Source organism: Bufo gargarizans, chromosome 9 (assembly GCF_014858855.1).
Source record: "Bufo gargarizans isolate SCDJY-AF-19 chromosome 9, ASM1485885v1, whole genome shotgun sequence".
NCBI classification, from domain to species: domain Eukaryota; kingdom Metazoa; phylum Chordata; class Amphibia; order Anura; family Bufonidae; genus Bufo; species Bufo gargarizans.
Genome location: NC_058088.1, coordinates 116,465,244 through 116,492,633, shown reverse-complemented (window position 1 = coordinate 116,492,633; position 27,390 = coordinate 116,465,244). Strand labels below are relative to the sequence as shown.

Sequence of the window (27,390 nt, the reverse complement as noted above, 5' to 3'; positions counted from 1 at the left end):
GGCGACCCCCCGGAAAGGGCCGATCGACCCCCAGGTTGAGAACCGCTGGTCTAGATTGACTGGGGCATAGGTTGGCCCAGGGTCTATGGTGTTTCTTACCCTGTGGCTAGGACAATAATACCTGCCCAGCCTGCGTGAACAATGATGTTGTAGGGTAGTAACAAAGTGTAGTTGTATTTATTTGTTTACCCCCACTACCTAGTGACTAAATAAAGATTTTTGCTTTGGTCCCTTTTAACATCCCTCTTTTCTGTCAGTATATTTGATTATTCAGGGGTGTATACCTGCGATACTATTGAAATTGTAAGCCTGTTTTTACTTCCCAATTCAAGTCAGGGATGGCAGGATTTTTGGCGGATGGATTGGACAAAACTAGTTGGGACAGTGAGGCGAAACTGGTATTTTCAGATGCTCAGTTGCCAACAGAGAACAGGTCACCTAGCATCTCCAGCTCTTTCAAAAAATTGACAAACATATATAAAGACCATTTCAGGGGTTGGTGGGAAATTCAATCTCTTCAAACCTATCTTAAGTTGAAAATTGTTCAACAGGGTTTGAAAATCCCTCTATATCCAGTCACACGGATTCGATCTCTAGCTTTTTTAGTCAGGTGGGAAAAGGAGTCCATTGAGTCGTCATTGCGTTTTATGACTCTTTTATTGGAAGAGGAGCGGATCGTATATGGAAAAAATACGACCGCTTTAAATGAACATATAGAATTGATTAAAAAATTCTCCAGTCACTCTGAATTTCCCTGTAAAGAGCAAGTGCTTCAACAAAATATTGAGAAATTCACCTCTCAATTAAAAGAAAGAAAGCACTTTCAATATCTGAGGGATACCACTGATTTCACAGAAGGTCACGTATTTGACTATAATACCAAACAGAATCGGATCTTGGAGTCAAAAATTGAACCTTCCTCCTCTGAACCTGAGTCTGAGGCAGAGAGCACCAGACCAGGCTCAGTGCAATCTACTGCACCAACCTCTGGACGTGGAAGAGGGAGGAGCAGAGGAAGGAGGTCTAGGGGATCCTACCAAAGGGGCAATTATTTAGGAAGGGGCCCACCACTCTACGATTACCTCCTTAGGGACAGGAAATGATCCCTGAGCAACCATCACAGGACTTCATCTCCATTGATGAGATGCAAATAATTAACATCTCCAATAGACAACTGAGTATGGATAAGATTAAAGTCCTGAAGAGAGGCATGTCTTTTGTACCCACCAATAAATTTGACCTATTTAAATGGGTCAAAGATTTGAACCTTTTTGACCGTAATCTGAAATGGAAAAATGTTTTTGCTACTCACGATAGGAGACAGTGTACACAATTGGGGATTGAGATAGGGAACTTACAAGATGTCCAAGTCCTTGCGGGGCTCTGGGAAGAAAGTAATATCCCGGTGAGGGCCCATTCACCCAGTTGAGACCACCGTTGACAATCAATCCACCAATTAGTGATCATACGCCTATGGACATGTTCCTCAGGGTGGTCACAGATCAATTGGCCATCTTAGAGGGACACAACTTTGGGCACAATAATCTCCCTAGTGTGGAGTGGGATTCACTGCTCAGTCTGCAGAATGATAAATCAATTGTGATAAAACCTTCGGATAATGGAGGTAACATTGTCATTCTAGACATTGATCAATACACTGACATGTGTCTCAGAATTTTGAATGACAGAATGTGTTACAATATCCTTGCCAATGATCCATCAATATCTGACTGAGCTGAGCTCAATCGCATCTTAAGAGAAGCCCTCCAACATAAGATGATTAGTAGTTCTGAATTGGGCTTTTTACTACCATCATTCCCACAGAGGGCATGTTTCTATGGTCTCCCTAAAGGGCACAAAGGCCTGGTGACCTTTAAAGGGAGACCCATAGTCTCAGGGACCAATAGCCTCTTTTATCCAACAAGTACCTATGTGGATGTAATCTTGAGACCATTCGTCATTGCTCTCATCGCTCTTATGTGTGCGACTCCATGGAGGTCATCAAAAGAGTGGATGGCCTCCATGTTGAGCATGACGTGTTATTGGCAAGTTTTGACGTGGAAGCTCTATTCAACTCCATACACCATGATAAGGGTTGTGAAGTTGTCTCTGGTTTTCTACAGGAAAGAGGTACTCATTTGGGGTGCCATAACGATTTTGTCCTCAAATTGTTAAGTTTTATCCTTGAACACAACTCCTTCCTGTTCAATAACAATGTCTACCACCAGGTAAAAGGTTTTGCAATGGGGAGCCCTTGCGCCCCAACATTTGAAAATCTATACCTGGGTGGTTGGGAATGTGAAGTTGTGTTTGGAGAAGCCATGGGAGATTTTGTGTCATTGATTCTCCTGTGGGTGAGGGATATCGATGATATACAGATTTTTAGGAAAGGCAATGAAGATACCTTTGCCCAATTTGTCCAATGACTCAACATCAATGATTGGGGGCTTTACTTTACATCTGCGATAACTCAACATTTTCAAAGATCAAAACGGTGACATAGGCACAAGCCTTTTACAGAAAAAGACAGCCCCCCAACAACTTGTTGGACTGGTGTAGTTGTCACCCAAGGGCCCTGAACCAGGGGATACCGAAAGGACAATATTTACGCATTTGTTGTAATTGTTCTACTATTTGGGATTTCCAGGTGGCTGTGGATGACCTCAGATCAAGATTCAAAAACCGGCGGTACCCAGAGAATACTCTGGGGCATTCTGAAAGTGGACCCAGATGTGGGACACCTAGTGGGTGACAACCCCTCGATTACGTTTAGGAGGGGGCGTAACATCCATGACAGACCAGTGCACAGCCTATATACACCAATAGCTAAATCCACAAATCTTTTTAGGGATAAACTAGTGGGTACTTTTAAGTGCTCTGGCTGCATTGCATGTGGTTCAATTAAAAGAGGTAAAATCTTCATGAGCACCACGACTGGTCGTACATCTGATATTAGGTCTTTAATCAATTGTCGCTCAACGGGCCTAGTGTACTTGATGTCATGTGAGTGTGGAGCTCAGTATGTAGGCAAAACGTGGAGGGAGTTCCGGCACCGCATCAGGGAACACCTCAACGATATCAGAAAGCCAGGCCAGTAACATTAAAGCTATTTGCTTCCAGGGTATCGAATTTATTCGACCATCCCGAGAGGGGGAGATCTTGACAAACGTATACTACAGAAGGAGGCACAATGGACTTTTCGGTTGAATACTGTCAGACCGAATGGCCTCAATGACCATATATCATATTGTTTGTCTGACGAAGAAATACAATTAATTATGAAACCATTCACACTCACTGAATAGAACTTAGAGGGTCAACTGAGGGGGACATTGGGCCACCTGTTACTCCAGTCTCCTAGCTCATCTTAGGTATATGGAAGGATTGCTTGATTATGTGAACATATTTTGGCTGCTTGTTTTGACTGACCTTTATTTATGTATGCATAATGCCCCTATATATATTGTTGAATTGCTCTTTTTGCACTCACAGTGCTGTTCTATGTTCAGAGGAATACACTCTGGATGTGATGTCTGTTTGTTGGAAAATAATAAAGATAAAAAAAAAAAACTATGTTCAGAGGAATACCATATATCATATTTGTGCTTCCTGTAGTTCGGTCATTGTACTTTTTGACTCCTTAAGGCATCCGACCATCATGGGCAGCCTTAAGATGCAGCCATCTTTCTGGTTGGCACTCCCTTACCCTGGGCCATGATCATGGCTTCCAGGTGAGATATGTCTCATGTCCCCTCTGGGGTTATGATAGGGTGTATATGCTATACCATCTCAAGGGTTAATCTCTGGATTTAATTTTCCGTACCCGAGTCTTTACATACATACTTAAAGTATGTGCTGTGTTATTTTTCACATACCAGTATTGCCCATAAGTTATATTGTTCAACTGTTTCAATCCCCCTCAACTTTGCCTTCTGTATACTATCCGCTTTCTAGTCCCTGTGTTACCTATAGAGCGTTGTCTCTAAGCGGCTCCTCCCCCCTCTTTGACAGTGCGTCGATCCATGCAGGTCATGTGACGTCTTTGTTGGCCCAAGTGACATGGCTCGGACTTACTGTGGGGGCAGACCGCTCTTCGTTTACCTGTGGGGGTAGGTGGAGCTACCCTTGTTAAATAGCCAGCACATGAGTGGCTGTTTTACGGTGACCATAGTGCCAGAGCGTGGTTTTCTGTTAGAGAGGGACCGCGCAGCTATTATCTCTATGTACAGTCGTGGCCAAAAGTTTTGAGAATTACATAAATATTGGAAATTGGAAAAGTTGCTGCTTAAGTTTTTATAATAGCAATTTGCATATACTCCAGAATGTTATGAAGAGTGATCAGATGAATTGCATAGTCCTTCTTTGCCATGAAAATGTACTTAATCCCCCAAAAAACTTTCCACTGCATTTCATTGCTGTCATTAAAGGACCTGCTGAGATCATTTCAGTAATAGTCTTGTTAACTCAGGTGAGAATGTTGACGGGCACAAGGCTGGAGATCATTATGTCAGGCTGATTGGGTTAAAATGGCAGACTTGACCTGTTAAAAGGAGGGTGATGCTTGAAATCATTGTTCTTCCATTGTTAACCATGGTGACCTGCAATGAAACGCGTGCAGCCATCATTGCGTTGCATAAAAATGGCTTCACAGGCAAGGATATTGTGGCTACTAAGATTGCACCTCAATCAACAATTTATAGGATCATCAAGAACTTCAAGGAAAGAGGTTCAATTCTTGTTAAGAAGGCTTCAGGGCATCCAAGAAAGTCCAGCAAGCGCCAGGATCGTCTCCTAAAGAGGATTCAGCTGCGGGATCGGAGTGCCACCAGTGCAGAGCTTGCTCAGGAATGGCAGCAGGCAGGTGTGAGCGCATCTGCACGCACAGTGAGGCAAAGACTTTTGGAAGATGGCCTGGTGTCAAGAAGTGCAGCAAAGAAGCCACTTCTCTCCAAAAGAAACATCAGGGACAGCAGATTGATCTTCTGCAGAAAATATGGTGAATGGACTGCTGAGGACTGGGGCAAAGTCATATTCTCCGATGAAGCCTCTTTCCGATTTTTTTGGGGCATCAGGAAAAAGGCTTGTCCGGAGAAGAAAAGGTGAGTGCTACCATCATTCCTGTGTCATACCAACAGTAAAGTATCCTGAGACCATTCATGTGTGGGGTTGCTTCTCATCCAAGGGAGTGGGCTCACTCACAATTTTGCCCAAAAACACAGCCATGAATAAAGAATGGGACCAAAATACCCTCCAACAGCAACTTCTTCCAACAATCCAACAACAGTTTGGTGAAGAACAATGCATTTTCAAGCACGATGGAGCGCCGTGCCATAAGGCAAAAGTGATAACTAAGTGGCTTGGGGACCAAAACATTCACATTTTGGGTCCATGGCTTTGAAACTGCCCAGATCTTAATCCCATTGAGAACTTGTGGTCAATCCTCAAGAGGTGGGTGGACAAACAAAAACCCACTAATTTTGACAAACTCCAAGAAGTGATTATGAAAGAATGGGTTGCTATCAGTCAGGAATTGGCCCAGAAGTTGATTGAGAGCATGCCCAGCCGAATTGTAGAGGTCCTGAAAAAGAAGGGCCAACACTGCAAATACTGACTCTTTGCATAAATGTCTTGTAATTGTCTATAAAAACCTTTGAAACGTATGAAGTGTGTGTAATTATATTTTACTACATTACAGAAACAACTGAAAAAAAGATCTAAAAGCAGTTTAGCAGCAAACTTTGTGAAAACTAATATTTGTGTCATTCTCAAAACTTTTGGCCACGACTATGTACCGGCCATAACCAGCCATTGTTATACTGCAGCGCAATTGCTCATTCTTCTATTTTGGATATTTTTGGATGTAATATACCCCTCCTCAACCTAGTTGACAGCTTAATAAATTTCAATAATTTTTCTTTTTCATTTTCGGGTGACAATAAACAATTTTTTTCTGTCATAGACCCCTGCTCTACCAAGTAGACAGGTTGACATTTTACAATTTTAGACATGAATAAACCCCTGCTCTGCACAGGTGACAAGGGAATAACATTTCAGAAATTCTTCTTTTATTGATGCGCGCCACCTCCTTTCATTTATTGCTTAAACTTTAACAAGTTGTACCACATTTGCACTTCAATAATTTGTACCACATTTCAGCTTTACTCATTTGGCCAACATTTGCGCTTCAATACGTTGTCCCACATTGCTGCTTTTATCATTTGGTCAACATTTGTGCTTTAATAATTGTATGATTTTGCTAATTTATGACGTAAAGTCATGATTTTATGAAAGACACGGAGGCGAGTATTGCATTATCTCTCTTTACTGACAAAACCACAGCAGCAAAGAAAAAACTTAAGAGATTAGCATATCTCCATGGTAACAAGCTCCTCCCACTTGCTCCCCTATATATAGTCTCTGTTGCAGGAAGCCTTCCTCTTTCTTGGCGGATGCCACTCCAACTCTTCAGGAACTTTGAAACAGAAGCCGAGAACTGGTCAAACCGGAACTGCAATGTCGAAACTGGGAACTAAGAACGTAGATCATACGTAATCCAGCCGATAGTGAGGATTAAGTCATACTAGGACAGTGATGGCGAACCTTTTAGAGACCGAGTGCCCAAACTACAACCCAAAACCCACTTATTTATCGCAAAGTGCCAACATTCCAATACAGTCCAATATAGTATATCTTCCATGTACTTTATCATTTATTATAATAGCCTGCCTACATTCAATGCGTCACTTGTGCCGTTCATAGTGCGCCCTGCGCTGATGAATGGCAGGAAAAGTCTAAGGCATTTTGGTACACCATAGACTTTTTCCAGGTTGCGGGTGCCCACAGAGAGGGCTCTGAGTGCCACCTCTGGCACCCGTGCCATAGGTTCGCCATCACTGCACTAGTAGAAAAGAGAAACAGGAAAATCACATAGAGGGGGTAATAGTATACACTAAAGGAACATGTGCATGCAAAGCAGCAAGGAGCATAATAAATGGCAAGTATAAGTGATCATCACCAAGTCAAAGATAATACAATAATTAAATAAATAACTAAATTAAAGTGAGCAGGGAGGGAAAATAAGTGAGGGAGGGCAATACTCGCCTCCGTGTCTTTCATAAAATCATGACTTTACGTCATAAACTAGCAAAATCATACAATTTTATTTCAAGACACGGAGGCTCCTATTGCGAGTTTAAAGCTGTCCAATAACAGGAGTAAAAACATGTTGAGTAGGACGAAAATAGAAGTCTCTGAAAGTAGATACTCTGGACCAGTCTGCAATTTTCATAACGTCCTCCAGGCGAGCGCCCGCCGCCATCATAGAAGTAGACGATGCGCTTCGAGTAGAATGGGCGGTGAATATTGAAGTATCAACACCCGCTAAAGACATGAGCCATTTAACCCATCTAGCCAAAGTTGTGGTGGAAACTGGGGCAAACGGACGTCGGTAAGAAAGGAACAACTGAGGGAGCTCGTTGGAACGATGAGATAAAGTTCGAGACTCGTATTCGCGTAGACAAGATACGGGACAAAGAGCAGGAACTCCCGGAAAACAAGGATAAGACACAGAACGAATCTGGGTCTTAGTCCGACGAGAAATGTCAAAGGTGACTCCTTCAGGAGAGAAAAATCTGGCGTTATAATCTAACGCTCTCACGTCAGAAACTCTCTTACAAGAGATAAGACAGAACAGAGTGACCAGTTTAGCTGACAATTGGCGTAATGAGAGTTCAGAATTGGATGGCCAGGAAGAGAAAAGATTTAAGACCAGAGAAACGTCCCAAGTGGCGGAAAGGCGTGGTCTGGGAGGACGAGCCATCCTGGAGCCCTTGAGTAGGCGGCAGACTAAATGGTGTTGGCCTGAAGGAAGGCCTTCAAAACCTTGATGAAAAGAGGAAATGGCGGACCTGAAAAGATTTATAGTCCGATAAGCCTTACCGTCTTCGAATAGGGAAGTAAGGAAATTCAAGATGTCTGTTACAGCGGCCGAAACGGGATCCAGACCCCGGTCCACGCACCAACTAGACCAAGATCTCCAGGCCACTCTATAAGCCCGTCTGGTGCCGGGAGCCCAAGACTCTTCCAGTAATCTCCAAGTTGGTTCCGAAAGGACATAGCCTTGGTAGGAACGCCTGAAACTCTGCACGCCAGAACCCTCCAGAAGGAGAGGATGTTGAGCGTCTTCCGGACCTAAGAGGAGATCTGGGTAAACTGGTAGAAGAAAAGGAGGGAAGATGAGAAGCTCTAGAAGGTTGGGGAACCATGACTGAGTGGTCCAGAATGGAACGATCAAGATGATCTCCGCTGATTGGGAACAGACCTGGTTCAGGGTTCTCGGAATCATTGAGAACGGCGGAAACGCGTAGTGAAGATCCTCTGACCAATCTTGAAGGAATGCGTCTACAGCTTCCGCTTCCGGATCCGGGCGCCAACTGAAGAACCTCGGTAGTTGTTTGTTCAAACGGGAGGCGAAGAGATCGATGCAAGCAGGGCCCCAGATTGAGGAGATGGTAGAAAACACCTGCGCATCTAATCTCCAGTCGCTGGCATCCTTGAGATAGCGTGAGCTCCAGTCCGCCTGAACGTTGTGTAATCCTGGGATGTATTCCGCCACCACTGTAAGTTCCCGACTCAGACAGAAAGACCAGAAATCCTTGGCCAAATGAGACAGCATGGGAGAATGGGTACCGCCCATGGCATTGACATAACGGACAGCGGAGACGTTGTCCATGCGTAATCGAATGCAAACTTTGGCCATGTCCTTCGCAAAACTGCGAATAGCGAATGAGCCTGCTAGGAATTCCAAGGCGTTGATGTGTAAAGGAGACTCCTCTATTGACCAATGACCCCCGGTCGAAATGCCCTCGCAGTGGGCCTCCCAGCCAAGTAGGCTGGCATCCGACTCTACTGTGAAATCCGGACGGGGACCGCAAATCGCCTTCCCGTTCCAGGCTTGAAGATTGCCGATCCACCAATGGATCTCGTCCCGAGTTTCGTCGTCCAGACAAATAAAATCCGCGTAGGTGGCTCCTTTGTGAAGATGCGCCGTCTTCAGGCGTTGTAGGGCTCGGTAATGTAAAGGGGCTGGAAAAACGGCCTGGATGGAGGAAGATAGGAGGCCGATGATCCGAGCCAGATGTCGAAGAGAAATCCGGGGCATGTCCAGCGTTCTGCGTAGTTCCTTGCGAATCTCCTTGATCTTTGTCGTCGAAAGACTGAGGGTTTCTGCTACCGAATCCACGGAAAACCCTAGGAATTCCATTATCCGTGCTGGTGTCAAAACGGACTTGTCGTAGTTGATGAGGAATCCCAATCCGGTTAATAGGCTTGAAGTGAGTTCCAGATGCGAGAGAAGGGTCTGTCTGTCCTGGGCCAGCAGAAGTATGTCGTCCAGGTAGATAATTAGTCGAATTCCTCGACTGCGGAGCCATGCTACCACCGGCCGCATGAGTTTGGTGAAACACCATGGAGCCGATGAAAGGCCGAAGGGGAGGCAAGTGAAACGCCAAATTTCTCCCTTCCATTTGAAGCGAAGCAGGTCTCTGGAGGATTCCTCTACAGGGACGGTGAGGTACGCGTCCTTTAGGTCGAGTTTCACCATCCAATCCCCTTTTTGTAGAAGATCCCTGAGAAGATGGATGCCCTCCATCTTGAAGTGTCGATACCGCACAAACCTGTTCAGGGGGCGTAGGTTGATGACTGGGCGCATTTGGCCGCCCTTCTTGTGCACCAGAAAGATAGTGCTGAGAACGCCTCCGGAACAATCTGGAGCACGTTTGATCGCCCCCTTTCTGTGTAGGTCCATCAATTCCTTGTCTATGTGGAAGAGGGTCTCTGATGAAGTGACCATAGGGTAGGGGGGGGTGGGAAGAAACGGAAAACTTACCAACTCTATCTGGAAACCAAGGATTGTGGAGAGCACCCAAGTGTCCGTGGTGATGGCGGACCAAGGACGAGAAAAATGTCGTAGTCTGCCCCCTACACAAAGTGGAGAAAAAAGAAGTGGTGGTACACTTACCGAAAGGGCGGCGGGAGCCGGAGTTTCCACGGAAACCTCTACGATTGGGGGCGCCTCGGGATGGGAAGAAACCCATTGGTTGTCTGGAATCCTGGAATGAGGATCTATCTGAATAGGATCGGTGGCTGTAGGAACCTCGACCCGAGCCCCGGGTCTGGGATGAGGAGCGGCCGGACAGACGGCCCCTGGAGCTGCCGGCCCTGTGAGAAAAACGAGGGTGGAAAACCCTCTTCATGGAGGATTGGGCCTTGTCAAGGGCCGTGAATGCTCCCACAAATTTGCTCATGTCTTTAATAAATGAGTCACCAAAGAGGAGGCCCTGTGCCTCACTACCAGATTCGGACAGAGCCAAATTAGCTAATTTAGGCTCGATCTTAAATAAGATCGCCTTACGTCTTTCTATTGACAGGGAAGTGTTGACATTCCCGGCTATACAAATGGCACGTTGTGCCCAAGCACGGAGGACCTCAGGGTCCACAGACTCATTAGCCGCCTTTGCGGTCTCAGCTAATTCAAATTTTTTTTGCTAGGGGCCCAAATATGTCCAGTAGTTTATCTTGGCATGCTCGAAGAGCAGAATCTAGGCCTCTCCTAGGATTCCAGCCAGATTTAGATAGAAATTGGACCATCTTAGGGTCTACTGATGGTGTATCGCACACTTTGTTTGGTATTAAGGGCCGCGGGCATTCAGCCCTGAGCTTTTTACGCGCCTCCTTACTGAGGGGGCAGCGGACTCTGGATTCTAAGTATTGGGCTACATGATCCAGCGGTAGCCACTCAGCCGACCTTGGGTGGTGCAAGGAGTCAGGATCAAATAATGGCTCTCCAGAGGGGTCGGTCAAAGGACCGGATGAACCCAATGCAGCCTGGGATGTCGACGGTATAGCCGCAGTAGCGGAACTGTCAGTAGGCTGAACATATGGGGAGTCAGACAGGTCTGCATCTGGATATTCCTCATCCTCAAATCTAGCCTCCTCATAGTCGGAACCGAATTCGGATCCTGAAACTGACTCTGGTTGTGCTCTGGCACATTTCCAACTCCTCGCCTTTTCTGCCTGGCGGGAAAAGGCTCTTTTGCGCGATCTTGGCGCGCCGTCTTGGGTGGCTATGGTCACACCAGTCAAATCAATTCTGGAGGTGGGATGGGAAGTAGCACCTGCTTGGGTATCAACTGTGGGTGTGGGGGGCTGACTCTTAAGTGCATCTGCAATTGTCATGGAAAGGGAATGGGACATAGATCCCATTGCCGCTAAAATAGCCTCTGAGACAGAGCGCTGTAAAATATCCACCTGGGTAGGGTCTAGGGTGGAAGGGGCTGCACTAAATTCAGGTGCTGTAGGAGGGGAGTGAAATTCTACCTCAGACTCCTCGGCCATAGAATGTCTGGATGGGGTATGTGACATGGTAACTGAGGTAATATTCTGAGATTTATTGTCTCTAAGTATAAATCTGGGCTAAATTTATAAACCTAATAAACAGGGTAGTTGGAGAAAAAACAAACAATTTAATTGGGGTGAGTTACCCCACAAGACGCAGTGAAGAAACGCAGCCTGGCAGCGATAGACCGAGGGTGTGACTGACGTGATTGCGCGCCTAAATATGAATGTAAAATGGCCGCCGAAAATCTCGCGATAGAAAAGCGCGAGATCTCCAGAGTGGCCAGAAGGGATCAAAAATGGCCGCCGAGATTCTCGCGAGCGGAGGGGTCCGCGCGAGATCTCGGGGCAGCGCGACTAAAATGGCGACCGGCCGAGGAAGCGCAAGGTACTATAAGGCTGAGAGGAAACAGACGAAAAGGGGGTGAGTACAGGGTGGGTCAGAGTGAGAGAAGGGAAAGATTTGATAAAGAAACAATGTGGTATACGGCGAAAAAATGAAAAGGCGCGCAACCTGTGGAGAAAAGTTACAAAATACACCAGCAAAATGACACCAACCACAATAAGTGAATAACTGGGTAAAGACCGCACCCTGTAAAGAAGGAAATGTATATATATATACAGTGTATTACGTATAAACATTAGAAAATGGGCACAGTGAGGTACTTAGCTGTGGCAGCAGCAAAGAAAGAGGAAGGCTTCCTGCAACAGAGACTATATATAGGGGAGCAAGTGGGAGGAGCTTGTTACCATGGAGATATGCTAATCTCTTAAGTTTTTTCTTTGCTGCTGTGGTTTTGTCAGTAAAGAGAGATAATGCAATAGGAGCCTCCGTGTCTTGAAATAAAATTTGTCCCACATTGCCGCTTTACTCTTTTGGCCCACATTTGCGCTTCAATAATGTGTCCCACATTTCTGCTTTACTCTTTTGGTCCACATTTACGCTTCTGTAATTTGTCCAACATTTGTGCCTCAATAACTTTTCCTATATTTTGGCTCGATCCCCCAAATTTTTTATAAATTTATCTCCCTTAAATTTGGTTTCTTTTTCTCACGCTCCCTCTCCGGCGTGGAACCCTGATTCGCTGATAACCGTGATCACATGGTAGGCTCAGAAAAGAACATCGAAAGTTGATAGAGAAGATATCCAAATAGATGGTGGATGTCACTGGGGCACCTCTACATAGGTGACAGGAACATAAATTTTAAAAAAAATCGTCAATAAGATTGTCAGGTGACATTTTTCTAATTTTGCTGGATAGAAACCCCTGCTTTGCATAGTTGACAGGGAATAAAATATAAGAAATTCTTCATTAATTGATGCGTGACACATCTTTTCATTCAATGTTTAAACTTTAAAAAGTTGTCCCACTTTTACGCTTTAATACTTTGCCCCATATTTCCTCTCTCTAATTTTAAATTAGAAAAAATGAATCCTCCCTTGGATGTGGTCTCTCTTTCTCCTCTCCGGCCTGGAACCCTGATTCCCCGCCACCCATGATCTCCATGATAGGCCCATAAAAGAACATCGAAAGTTGTTAGAGCAGATATCAAATTGGATCGTGAACATCACGGGGACGTGCGACATGGTGGGGCAGTAAGTATGCACACGCCTACACAAACTGACTGACAGGGGTCAGCCCCTACAACTTCTGATTCTCCTAATTGGGCACATGGCCTGAGCTTTCCCTTTACTCGTTGGAGGTGCTGGCCTGCCCTGCAGCCAGTGTATTGTCTGAAAGTGTGTTTAGCACGACTGGAGGGGGTTATCACAGGTTATACTTCCCAATGTTTTGGGGTGTACACTAATTTAAAAAAAAAAAAAAAAATGTAAAACCAAAAAGCAGTGTAGGCTACCACCTCCTCCTCCACGGCCGCTGCAACCTACACCGCCACATCCACCGCCTCCTCAACCTCCTACTCCATATGGACCTCATCCCCCTAGATCAAGATTATAATTTTTTTATTTTTACGTATTTTATGTTATTTAAAGTCATTTCCCTATCCACATTTGTTTGCAGAGCACTTGCCATGCTCTTAACCACATTTAGATGCCATTTGCAGCCCTCTAGCCCTTTCCATGATATTTTTACAGCCATTTTAGTGCTCAAAAGTTCGGGTCAGAATCAGCTTTATTCACCAAACACGACACAATCGATCGTGCTCGGAATTGGGTTTGGCACAGGTACAGGCATAGTACTGGGGGGGGGAGGTTCTGCGATGGGCACAGCAGGGGCGAGGGATAATGAGCGGGTGATAGGATGTGGTGAGTTCAGCAGTCTGACGGCCGTTAGGAAGAAAGTGTTCAGCCTCCTTGATGTCCTGGCAGGGATGGCCTGATACCTGCGGCCGGACTTTAGACGTCTGTAGAGATGATGGCCCAGATGGGAGTGGTCATTGGATATTTTTAGAGCCCTGGAGCGCAGTCTGTCAGGGAAGTGTCAAGGAACCATGAACCAGACGTACAACAAGAGATGAGTGGAAATAAGAAGGCTTTATTGAAAATAAAGCTGTAAGGCAAAAGTCCAAACGGATGGCTAAACCGAAGCAGGGTCTTGCGAAACCAGCGATCAGGAACCAGAAGGGTAGTCAGACGAAGCCAGGATCAGGAACCAACAGGGTAGTCAGACGAAGCCAGGATCAGGAATCAGCAGGGTAGTCAGACGAAGCCAGGATCAGGAACCAGAAACAGCAGCAGTCTTAGAAGCATGTGAGCACAGAAGGACCAAGCAGGGAACTGAAGCCACAGACCTCCTATATATATGAGCTAGGCATCCAGCTCCTCCCAGTGGGAAGGAGGAGCCGCAGGGTGGGAGGCTACAAGAAACCCAGAAACCAAGATGGCCGCCAGCACATGTCAAACGAAGGAGAACAGCAAGGAGGTAAGACCATGACAGTACCTCCCCCTCAAGGGCCCCTCCTCCGTGGAGTAAGGAACGGTTTCTGAGGGAAGCGTGCGTGGAAGGCTCGGAGCAAGGCAGGAGCATGGACATCTGCGGAGGGAACCCAGGAACGCTCCTCTGGACCATAACCACGCCAATGGACCAAAAACTGCACCCGGCCGCGGACCAGGCGTGAGTCCAGGATATTGCTCACCTCATACTCCTCACGATTGCCCACTTGGACCGGACGAGGCCGAGGAATCGAGGAAGTGAAACGATTACACACCAGTGGCTTCAAGAGGGAGACATGAAACACGTTGGAGATCCGCATGCCAGGAGGAAGCGCAAGGGCATAGGCTACCGGGTTTACCCTGCGAAGCACTCGGAAGGGACCAACAAAGCGAGGCGCCAGCTTGGGAGTGGGCACTCGAAGGTTGAGGTTGCGGGTGGACAACCATACGCGGTCTCCGACCTGGTAGGAAGGAGCGGGCGCTCGTCTGCGATCAGCCTGGAGTCTCTGGCGCTGCGCAGAGACCTCAAGGGACCTCTGGATCTGTACCCAAGAAGCACGTAGGACGGAAAGGTGATCCTCCACAGCCGGAATATCCTGGGGAGAGAATACCTCCGGTAACACGGCAGGTTGGAACCCATAATTGGCCATGAAGGGAGACGTCCCAGAGGAAGAGTTCACCGCCGTGTTCCTGGCAAACTCAGCCCAAGGCAGGTCAACCCAATTGTCTTGGTGATCGGAGACATAGCAACGAAGGAATTGCTCCAAGGCCTGATTGGATCGTTCTGCGGCCCCATTGGACTGAGGGTGGTAGGCCGATGAGAAAGAGAGATGAATCCCCAACTGGGAGCAAAAGGCGCGCCAGAACCTGGACACAAACTGACTCCCCCGATCCGACACAATCTCCTTGGGCAAACCGTGCAACCGGAAGACCTCCCTGGCAAAAATCGAGGCCAACTCTTGTGCAGAGGGTAACTTCTTGAGAGGTACACAGTGGCACATTTTGGAAAACCGATCCACCATCATGAGAATGACCGTATGGCCTCGGGATGCAGGGAGGTCCAGGTGTGACCATGGACGCTCCCCGGTGGCTATGGGTTGCAAAAGGCCCAACGGAAGGTGCCGAGGGGACTTACTCTGGGCACAAACGGAGCATGCCGCTACATATGCGGCGATGTCGGAACGTAGAGAAGGCCACCAGAACAGACGTGAAACAGCCCAGGACAGCTGATTCTTTCCAGGATGCCCCGCGGCCTTGGAGTTATGGTAGGTTCGCAACAACCGAGTGCGCAACTCCTCAGGCACAAAACACCTGCCGTTGGGTCTCCCAGAGGGAGCACCAGATTGAGCCGCCAAAATCTGCTCACCCAGGGGAGAGGTCAGGCTGGTGCGAATGGCGGCCAGGATCTGATTCTGAGGTATGACCGAAGTCGGAATCGACTCCTCCCCGGACAGCTCGGAGTACTGCCGTGATAAGGCATCCGCTCTGATGTTCTTGGAACCGGGTAGGTAGGAGACCACGTAATTAAAACGTGACAAGAACAGAGCCCATCTGGCCTGACGTGGTGTCAATCTCTTGGCCTCAGAGAGGTAGGTCAGATTCTTGTGGTCCGTCAGGATGAGAACCGGAACCACCGAGCCCTCGAGCAAGTGCCTCCATTCTTTAAGGGCCTGCACGATGGCCAATAACTCCCTGTCACCAATCTGATAGTTGCACTCCGCGGAAGACAGTTTCCGGGAGTAAAACCCACAAGGAAGCAGAGGACCCTCTGGTGTTCTACGCTGAGACAGGAGGGCGCCTACTCCCGTCTCAGACGCGTCCACCTCGAGGACAAACGGCAACCCAGGGTTGGGATGCGACAGAATCGGAGCCGACACAAAGGCGGACTTTAGAGCCTCAAAAGCTCGGATGGCCTCGGGCGGCCAGACCTGGGGATTACTGCCCTTCCTGGTCAGATCCGTGAGAGGCTTGGCTAGCATGGAAAAGTCCCTGATGAACTTCCGATAATAATTGGCGAAGCCCAAAAAGCGCTGCAGGGCACGAAGACCACTGGGCTGGGGCCACTGTAAGACAGCCGAAACCTTCTCAGGATCCATGGAGAACCCCTCAGCGGAAATGATGTAACCTAAGAAGGTTACCTGGGATCGGTGAAATTCGCATTTCTCAAGCTTACCGAACAGCTTGTTCTCTCGTAACCGTTGCAACACTCGTCTGACATCCAGAATGTGGGCCTCCATGGATTCAGAATATACCAAGATGTCATCCAAATAGACCACCACACACTGCTGCAACAGGTAACGAAAAACATCGTTGATGAATTCCTGGAAGACTGCGGGCGCATTGCACAACCCAAAGGGCATAACCAAGGATTCATAATGACCGGTCCTGGTGTTAAACGCGGTCTTCCACTCATCGCCCGCCTTGATCCTTACCAGGTTATATGCCGCCCTCAGGTCGAGTTTGGTAAAGACCGTGGCCCCTTTGAGGCGATCGAACAGCTCGGAAATCAAGGGTATCGGGTAAGCGTTCTTGATCGTGATGCGATTGAGACCCCTGTAATCGATGCAAGGCCTCAACTCACCGCCCTTCTTTTTCACAAAGAAAAATCCAGCCCCTGCCGGGGACGAGGATTTGCGAATGTGTCCGCGTGAAAGCGCCTCCCTCACGTACTCCTCCATGGCCTCATTCTCCGCTACCGACAGTGGATAGACTTTGCCACGAGGAGGAACGGCACCAGATTGTAACTCTATGGCACAATCGTATGGGCGGTGCGGAGGTAGGGCAACCGCACGCACCTTATCGAATACATCCCGGTACTCCTCGTATTCAGGAGGCAACAGAGAGTCCGAGGAAGTACACAGCAACTTGACAGGCCCATGGATGCAACTAGCCCCACACTGCAGTGACCACGAGAGGATCTCGGCCGATTTCCAATCGAAAGTCGGATTATGCTTCTGGAGCCAGGGGTACCCCAAGACCACCGAGTAGTGTGGAGACGAAATAACCTGGAGACAGACCGACTCTCTGTGAACGGCACCAATGGCCATCCCCACTGGAAGGGTCTCATGAGTCACGTGTGGCGGCAGAAGGGGTCTGCCGTCTATCGCCTCAAGAGCCAGTGGGGAACCTCGAGGCTGCAGAGGAATGGAATTGGCGGCAGCGAACACACTATCAATGAACAAACCACCAGCACCAGAGTCCACCAACGCCTGGGTCGTCACCGAGCCCCCGACCCAGGAGAGGACAACAGTAATCAGTGGTTTGTCAACACGGGAAACCGGGGACGAGGAGACTCCACCCAAGATCTGCCCCCGACAGGATCTCAGGTGCGAGCGTCTCCCGGACGGTTCGGGCATGCCAACCGAAAATGCCCACCGAGACCACAGTACATGCATCGCCCCTCGCGTCTCCGGAGTACCCTCTCCCCCTCGGACAGGCGAGCAAACCCCAGCTGCATGGGTTCACCCCCAGACAAGTCATCCCCAGGAGGCGTGGGAGGAGAGGGAGGCACGGGTGGGACAGCAAACGTAGGCGCCAATCTGTTAGAAGGCCTCCGCAGGCTCTCCTGAAAGGAAGGTCTCTCCCTGAGTCTGGTGTCAATCAAAATCAGGAAAGAAATAAGAGACTCGAGCTCCACAGGTAGGTCCTTAGCTGCAACCTCATCCTTCAAGGCATCCGAGAGACCATGAGAGAAAGCAGCGACCAGAGCCTCATTATTCCAGCCCACCTCTGCTGCCAGGGTACGAAACTTAATGGCGTATTCAGCTACGGATCGTGAACCCTGTCTGATGGACATAAGGAGCTTTGCAGCAGAGGCAGCACGAGCCGGCACATCGAATACCTTCCGAAGAGAAGCAACAAAACCGGAAAACTCGGCAACCACCGGACTGTTGTTCTCCCATAAAGGGCTGGCCCAGGCCAAGGCCTTGTCCGAGAGCAGCGAGATCAAGAAGCCCACCTTTGATCTCTCAGTAGGAAAGGCATGTGGCAGCAACTCGAAGTAAATGCCCACCTGGTTAAGGAAACCTCGGCACTGAGTTGGCTCTCCCCCAAAGCGCTGTGGAAGGGGGGCAGAACCGGTCATACCCCGAAACACCGCAGGCGCAGCAACAGGTGTCGGGGTAGACTCTGGCGCAACAACCGGAGCGGCAGTAGGAGCGGGCCCAGGAGCGACAACCGACCCATCGGCAACGGAAGCTAAATGAGCCGTGCGTTCAAGCAGGGTTTGCAACGCCACAGCGAACCGACCCAACAGGTGATCCTGCTGATCAAGTCTGGCAACCAGCGTAGGTAGCGAGGATGGCCCTGTACCGTCAGAATTCATGGCTTGGTCCTAATGTCAAGGAACCATGAACCAGACGTACAACAAGAGATGAGTGGAAATAAGAAGGCTTTATTGAAAATAAAGCTGTAAGGCAAAAGTCCAAACGGATGGCTAAACCGAAGCAGGGTCTTGCGAAACCAGAGATCAGGAACCAGAAGGGTAGTCAGACGAAGCCAGGATCAGGAACCAACAGGGTAGTCAGACGAAGCCAGGATCAGGAATCAGCAGGGTAGTCAGACGAAGCCAGGATCAGGAACCAGAAGCAGCAGCAGTCTTAGAAGCATGTGAGCACAGAAGGACCAAGCAGGGAACTGAAGCCACAGACCTCCTATATATATGAGATAGGCATCCAGCTCCTCCCAGTGGGAAGGAGGAGCCGCAGGGTGGGAGGCTACAAGAAACCCAGAAACCAAGATGGCCGCCAGCACATGTCAAACGAAGGAGAACAGCAAGGAGGTAAGACCATGACAGGAAGATAGAGTCAAGGGGTGGTAGTGGCAGTCGGGTAGTTCTCTCCGCCGAGCTGATGACCCTTTGTAGTTTGCGCTTGTCACTGGCTGATGAGCCGGCATACCAAACCATAAAAGAGGAGCACAGTACTGACTCGATGGTTCAGGAGTAGAAGGACTTCAGTAGGTCTTGTGCCAATCCGAACTTCTTCAGTTGTCGAAGGAAGTAGAGCCGCTGGTGAGCCTTCTTTATGATGGACGAGATGTTGGGACGCCAGGATAGGTCCTCAGAGATTGTCGTGCCTAAGAGGCGGGCGCTGAGTACCCTTGCGACTTCAGATCCGTCAATGTAGGTCGGGTGGGAACTACCCTTCTCTTCCTGAAGTCGATGACCAGCTCGACCGTCTTTGTGGTGTTTAGGACCAGATTGTGCACGCCACACCAGTTGCTGACCCTGTCGATTTCCTTATGGTAGGCCTGTTCATCGCTGTCGCTAATCAGGCCCACGAGTGTGGTGTCATCTGCGAACTTGATGACTTTAACTGAGGCCTCCTCCGATCTGCACTCATTCATGTACAGAGAGAACAGGAACGGCGATAGTACACATCCCTGAGGGGCGCCAGTGTTGGTGACCCTCGGTTTGGAGGACAGATTGCCTAATCTGACGACCTCGGACCTGTTAGTGAGGAAGTCCATGATCCAGTGTCGTAGTGTAGGGTGGACATCAAGCGCCGTGAGGTTCCTCAGCAGGATGCTGGGGGAGATGGTATTAAAAGCCGAGCTGAAGTCTCGAAGGAGGATTCTCGCGTATGTGTTGGGTTTGTCAAGGTGTTCAGTGACATACTCTAGACACATGTTAATCGCATCACCAGTGGATCTGTTTGCCCTGTAGGCGAATTGCAGAGGGTCCAGCCCGTCCAGAGTGGCGGGCTTCAGGATGGAGAGGACCCACTGGGTCCCAATTTGGATGACTTCAATGGGGTTCAGGTTCGGAGTCAAGTTCGGGTCCCAAACTCAAACTTTTCCTGAAGTTCGGCTGAACCCGTTGAACCCGAACATCTAGGTGTCCGCTCAACTCTAGTCATGAATTAATTTAGACCAAATCAAATGTATTAAATGTATATCAAATGTAAAAATATTTTTACATATTTACATATATTTATTTTCAGATTTATTGGATTTTAATTGTCTACTTTGCAACCCACATATGGGTCCAACTATGCAAAAATAGTAAATCCTTTACGGTTACACATACAGGTTACACGTTGTACATAGGAGTAAAGGTTCCACACAAAAGCCTATTTGTGGACACAACTTTCTGCATATTGACATTATTTTATAATGGTATTTTTATGTAATTTTAACCAGTTAGGTTGACTATTCTTTTTGTCCATATATTTATCAGTTTTTCATATATCATATACATCATATATGTTCATTTTACCTACAAGCCATGAATTGATGCCTCACATACATTGTTACTTATTTACCCTATTAGCGCCTTCTTTTCATTCTTTGGCCACTATCTTGATATATTGCGACATTGAGGAATGGGATGACATTTATAGATTAAAAAAATTCAGGCTTTTTGACATGATATTTTTTTGACATTTATATTTTTACCAAACAGTGGTTGATGCGGAACACTAGGTACGAATACTGGTGGGGAAAGGTGCACAAACGGCAAAGAGAAATCTGACTACTATCATACTGAATATGAGGACTGAACATTGTGATACCACAGCATGAGCACTTTAGTTTCTTAGTTCTGATTGCAATAAGAAACCGGATAGGATCATAAGAAAGGAGGATGTTAGAAATAATTTGGATGCTTTGCATATTTTTATCCATAGTGTTACTTATAGCTTTAATAATTAACTGAATTAACGTACAGTAAGCCTTGATAGGGCTTGCCTCATGTAAAATCTACTTACAGCTTCAACCTGATATGTTAACACTTTAAAAATATCCCGTTCCACATAGGCTTTATGCAAGTTCACATCTGTCTCTTGGGTGCCCCTTTGAGTCATCATGGAATACAATTTTTCCAAATTCTAGCAGAAACATAATAAGCAGGCAAAAGTTGAGTTATAGTTCTTTCGTTATAGGAAGCAAAGAGTATTTAGAAATATTTTCCTTACATTTAGTGCAATTTCAAGAAATTCAGTTCCAGTTTCAGGTGTCCCAGCATCTATCCAGCCTTTTCCAGTCTTCATAGCCATCTATATCAATGATATAAAGCTTTCTTTTATTTCAATTGAATGTTTAAAATGGAAAATAGTTTAAGGTTACCTTACTGCCAAATAGAGATGAGCGAATTTCTCAAAAATTTCAGTCGGGCGGTTCCCGAATTTTACAAAATAATTTGGTTTAATCTGAATTTATTTGTGGTGAATTGCGTTAAAAAACTGCTATTTCCCGAGTGTGAACTCAGCCTTACAGGTCAATGTTAGCGTCAAGAAGAAGCGCACTCCTTTTACACTGTCGTCAGTTTATTCCATATAGATATCTACAGAATCTGTTCTATTAAACACTTATACAAGTAGAGCCCATCCCAACAGAGTGGAGTGGGTGTCAGCAGTAAGTTTGTGCTAACGTCACTGATGATTTTGCCCTTCCTCTGATCCGTCAGAACAATAACCCCCAAAAAATGGATCCTGTCTGTGGAGCATCTGCCTTCACTCGGTTAGCATTTGGTCAGTAATCCATTAGTATTGCTTAAGCCAAAAAAAGAAAACAGGAGTTGATCCAAAACAGAAATGACACGTGAATGGAATATTTGCAAGTCTTCTGTGTTTTGTACCTACTCCTGCTTTTGGCTACCAAATCATAAGCCAATTCTGATGCAATATAGGAACCATGTCATGCAGGCCTTACAACTGTTACATAGACAGATCAGAAGACGGGTCAAATAAATGATTATGTCAGCCAGGCCAAAAGGCAAAATAGTGGCCCAGTCATAAAGTGGGGAGGGTGGGAACAGCGCGAGAAGTCCACAGAGTGGCCCTATGACACAGTGATGAGGTGGAAGCAGCATGAGGCCAAAAAGTGGCCCAATGACAGAGTCTGGAGGTGGCAGCAGCATCGGGAGGCCACAGAGTGTCACAATGATAGTGTGAAGGTGGCAGCAGCATCAGGAGTCTACAGAGTGGCACAATGAGAGTGTGGAATTGGACGCATAATCATCAGGAGGCCACAGAGTGGCACAATGACAGAGTGTGGAGGTGGCAGCAGCATCAGGAGGAGGGGGCATGGTGACACAATGACAGAGTATGAAGGTGGCAGCAGCACCATCAGGAGGCCACAGGATGGCACAATGACAGTGTGGAGGTGGCAAGAGCATCAGAAGGCCACAGAGTGGCAAGGTGACATAGTGTTGAGGTAGCAGCAGCATCAGTAGACCACAGAGTGGCAAGGTGACATAGTGTGGAAGTGACAGCAGCATCAGGAGTAGGCCACAGAGTGGCACAATGACAGTGTGGGGGTGGCAGCAGCATCAGGAGACCACCGAGTAGCACAATGACAGTGTGGAGGTGGCAGCAGCATCAGGAGGCCACAGAGTGGCACAATGACAGTGTGGAGTTGGCAGCAGCAACAGCATCAGGAGGAGGCCACAAGGAGGCACAATGACAGTGTGGAGGTGGCAGCAGCATCGGGAGGCCACAGAGTGGCACAATGAGAGTGTGGAGTAGGCAGCATAATCATCAGGAGGCCACAGAGTGGCACAATGACAAAGTGTGGAGGTGGCGGCAGAAGCATCAGGAGGAGGCCACTGGGTGGCACAATGATAGTGTGGGGGTGGCAGCAGCATTAGTAGGCCACAGAGTGACCTGGTGTATACAGATAAAGTTGTAGAGCAGCACAAACGGACCTCATCGTCCAATCCCGGAATGCATCAGCCGTAACAAGATCACAGATCCACAGAAGTCCACAGAACAGTAGAGAAAAGAAGGATCACAGCAGCATGTCCAGTGTGTCTTTTATTGAAGCCTTGAGTGCGTGCAAAAGCAAAATACGACGTTTCGGCTACGTAGTAGCCTTTATCAAGCGGTGACAAAGTGGGGAGGTAGGTGGCAATACCAGTACCAGGTGAAGATGGTGGGTGAAAAAAGGAGCACTTGGCATCAGATGTGTGGAATCAGACGTGTGGCAGCATCAGAATAGTAGCTGAGGCAGGTAGCCAGAAGAAACCGGTCTCTTTTGTGTTGGTGTGGAATCATGGATGATCTAGCCTGATGCATCAGGCATTGGCGAGTGGAAATCCTGGCTGATCCACGCCTAATTCATCTTGACAAAGGTCAGTCTCTCCACATTTTGGGTGGACAGGTGAGTTCTTCTTGGGGTAACTATGGACCCCACTGCTCTAAACACCCACTATGATGCCACACTACTGGCCAGGCAGGACAGCTTTTTCAGGGCAAACTCTGCCAATTGCAGCCACAAATCCAGTTTGGCTGCCCAGTAGTCTAGCGGATCTTCAATGTGGGGTGGCAGGCTACTGTCAAAGTATGCCACCACCTGCTGGTTCAGGTCCTGCTCCAGGTCTAGCTGCTGCTGCTGGCGAGTAGTTTCTTCACTAGGCGGTTGAAGAAAGCTGCTCATCAGCGACTCTAGACTGGAGACTGAGGACACAGTGGAGGATGAGGAGGCAGAGGTGGACATTGTTGCAGGACCAACGGCGTGAGAACGTGGAGGCAGAAGCGATGGCACCTGACCAATTTGCTGGTGTGGCTGTGCAGGAACCACATTCAGTGGGCCGTAAAGGACATGTATTGTCCCTGACCGTAGTTACAGCTCCACACGTTGGCACTGCCATGCACTTTGGCAGACACCGACAGGCTCAAGGACTGGCCCACCTTCTACATATGTGTGCAGGGCTCGTACTGTCTTTTTGACAAAGAAATGACGGCTTGGGACTCTCCACCTCGGCTCAGCACAAGCCATCAGTTCTCTGAAAGGTGCAGAGTCCACCACTTGTAAAGGGAGGGACTGCAGCACCAGCAACTTGGCCAGGAGCACATTCAGCTTCTGCGCCGTTGGATGAGAGTATGCATACTGTTGTCTCTTGGCAATTGCTTCGGTGATCGATTGCTGACCGAATGACTGACGAGGAGTAGGAGGAGGATCAGGAGCATCAGGACCAGCAGATGATGGGAAGGACAGACAGCTTCCTTCAGTTGAGGTGGTGGAGCCCTGACTGCCTGAAATCAGGCATGCCACTGGGTGATGCAGCGGTTGCTGCGGCAGGCTGGACCACATCGGAGCCACGGTTCTCTCAGGCTACTTTATGGTGATGCTGCATATGTTGACGCAGGGCCGTGGTGCCAACATTGTCACCCTGGCCACGCTTCACCTTCTGCCCACAGATTTGACAAATATCACTTCCTCTGGTGGCTTAACAAAAAACTGCCACACCACCTAGTAGGTGATTTTACCCCAAACAATCCGCAGTGACTGACTGCTACCGCCACTGCTTTCGTGAACCCCTGCAATACTACTTTCCGGGCAGGTAGGTTCCTGAAAAGCGGGTGTTCTACCCTGGGCACGTTTGGCTCCCTACCTCACACTGCTGCCACCCTGCTGACTCCCGGCCACGCTAGTGACTTGCTGGCTACGCCACTGCCTCACAGGCAAGCTGCAACCCTCTTCTCCCGATGATGATGAAGCCCCTAATTCACCCGGCTCTCAAGTGTGATCAGCTACAGTACAGATCAAAAGTTTGGACACACCTTCTCATTCAAAGAGCTTTCTTTATTTTCATGACTATGTAAATTGTAGATTCACACTGAAGGCATCAAAACTATGTGGAATTATATTCATAACAAAAAAAGTGTGAAAAAACTGAAAATATGTCATATTCTAGGTTCTTCAAAGTAGCCACCTTTTGCTTTGATTACTGCTTTGCACACTCTTGGCATTCTCTTGATGAGCTTCAAGAGGTAGTCACCTGAAATGGTCTTGAAGGAGTTCCCAGAGATGCTTAGCACTTGTTGGCCCTTTTGCCTTCACTCTGCGGTCCAGTTCACCCCAAACCATCTCGATTGGGTTCAGGTCCGGTGACTGTGGAGGCCAGGTCATCTGGCGCAGCACCCCATCACTCTCCTTCATGGTCAAATAGCCCTTACACAGCCTGGAGGTGTGTTTGGGGTCATTGTCCTGTTGAAAAATAAATGATGGTCCAACTAAACGCAAACCGGATGGAATAGCATACCGCTGCAAGATGCTGTGGTAGCCATGCTGGTTCAGTATGCCTTCAATTTTGAATAAATCCCCAAAAGTGTCACCAGCAAAGCACCCCCACACCATCACACCTCCTCCTCCATGCTTCATGGTGGGAACCAGGCATGTAAAGTCCATCCGTTCACCTTTTCTGCGTCGCACAAAGACGCGGTGGTTGGAACCAAAGATCTCAAATTTGGACTCATCAGACCAAAGCACAGATTTCCACTGGTCTAATGTCCATTCCTTGTGTTCTTTAGCCCAAACAAGTCTCTTCTGCTTGTTGCCTGTCCTTAGCAGTGGTTTTCTAGCAGATATTCTACCATGAAGGCCTGATTTACACAGTCTCCTCTTAACAGTTGTTCTAGAGATGTGTCTGCTGCTAGAACTCTGTGTGGCATTGACCTGGTCTCTAATCTGAGCTGCTGTTAACCTGCGATTTCTGAGGCTGGTGACTCGGATGAACTTATCCTCCACAGCAGAGGTGACTCTTGGTCTTCCTTTTTCTTTACTGAGCTGCTTTTTTCTTGCCATAATACAAATTCTAACAGTCTATTCAGTAGGACTATCAGCTGTGTACCCACCTGACTTCTCCACAACGCAACTGATGGTCCCAACCCCATTTATAAGGCAAGAAATCCCACTTATTAAACCTGACAGGGCACACCTGTGAAGTGAAAACCATTTGAGGTGACTACTTCTTGAAGCTCATTAAGAGAATGCCAAGAGTGTGCAAAGCAGTAATCAAAGCAAAAGGTGGCTACTTTGAAGAACCTAGAATATGACATATTTTCAGTTTTTTCATACCTTTTTGTTATGTATATAATTCCACATGTGTTAATTCATGGTTTTTATGCCTTCAGTGTGAATCTACAATTTTCATAGTCATGAAAATAAAGAAAACTCTTTGAATGAGAAGGTGTGTCCAAACATTTGGTCTGTACTGTGTGTATATATATATATATATATATATATATATATAAAACAAAAAAGATGATCAGCAGCACTCTGTAGATGTGCCAGGTGCAAGTCCCAAGTATTCCTGGACAAGGAGCAGTGTAGATAAAAGAAGATGAAAAATGAGCAGCACTCCGGTCTTGTGGTACAAAATTGGTGATGTTTATTCGCACCCAAACGCAATGCAGCATTTCAGCTCTCTCAATGGAGCCTTTGTCTAGCTAGTGAACAAAGTGCTCTCAACATATTATATAGGTGAATCTCATTACAATAACATGATTGCTCATTAGAAACATATTCAGTAAACAGGAATAAAAAACATGATTCTTTTAAAAATATTACAGTGTATCTATGTATGTGAACCACCATAGTCTCTACATAGTGTACATATATGCAAATAAACTGTAAATCGTACATACACATCGGTGTTACATACATAATTAGTGCTGATTATCACATAAAGTGCAGCTGTGCAAAAAATACTGGTCAATTATACAAATTAAAAGAGGGATAAACCCACACTATGAAATCCCATGGTGCAATCCAATATTGGCGTCCTCCGGCGCGTACTGCGCAAGCGCCAGTATATCAGCGGACCGCGAGAGTCCGCAACATCCCGCACATGCGCACAAAATACTACGTCAATGCTGGGATGCTTCCAAAATTCGCGACTTCTCCCCAAATCCCACGCACGCACACCGTGCGCCGATGGTTTCTACATCCATTACAATCGCATTAAGCCACTGCGCATGACCGGGAGATCGGGGACCAATGTTGTCACTATATGACCATGGTAACCATGCTAATACGTGGTGTAAGGGAACAGTAATCACATGGAAAACGGGAAATGCCATCCGAGATACAGGCACCATAAGTTAATACCATGCTTGATCTCCACTGCAACCAGATACTCGGGCCAGTCAAAGCCCAGGTTCCAGTCACTGCACTCCCGTTTCCAACGATTATAGATGGGGACAGTGTGGATGCGGGTGTGACACACAGGCACCCGCAGCCATTTCTGAATACATGGGCCTGTGCGGAACAAGGGACCGGGACACTCTCATGTCACATGTCCCCTGCTCTCCCACCCAACACCCCCACATATCCCCCTCTGCCCTATATGGAAGCACCACATTGTTCTAGAACTGAACACT

General features: G+C 47.5%; 1 protein-coding gene across 1 annotated transcript in view; it reads right to left on the bottom strand.

The window, feature by feature from the left end:
- TEX11 (testis expressed 11) overlaps positions 1-27,390 on the bottom strand; it is a 1,226,647-nt gene that overhangs the window by 1,044,215 nt on the left and 155,042 nt on the right. Inside the window, exons 4-5 of the mRNA XM_044268992.1 lie at positions 21,202-21,282; positions 20,995-21,114 (exon numbers count right to left, since the gene is read on the bottom strand). Of these exons, the coding sequence (XP_044124927.1) occupies positions 20,995-21,114; positions 21,202-21,282 (201 nt within the window). The remainder of the gene's footprint in view (positions 1-20,994; positions 21,115-21,201; positions 21,283-27,390) is intronic.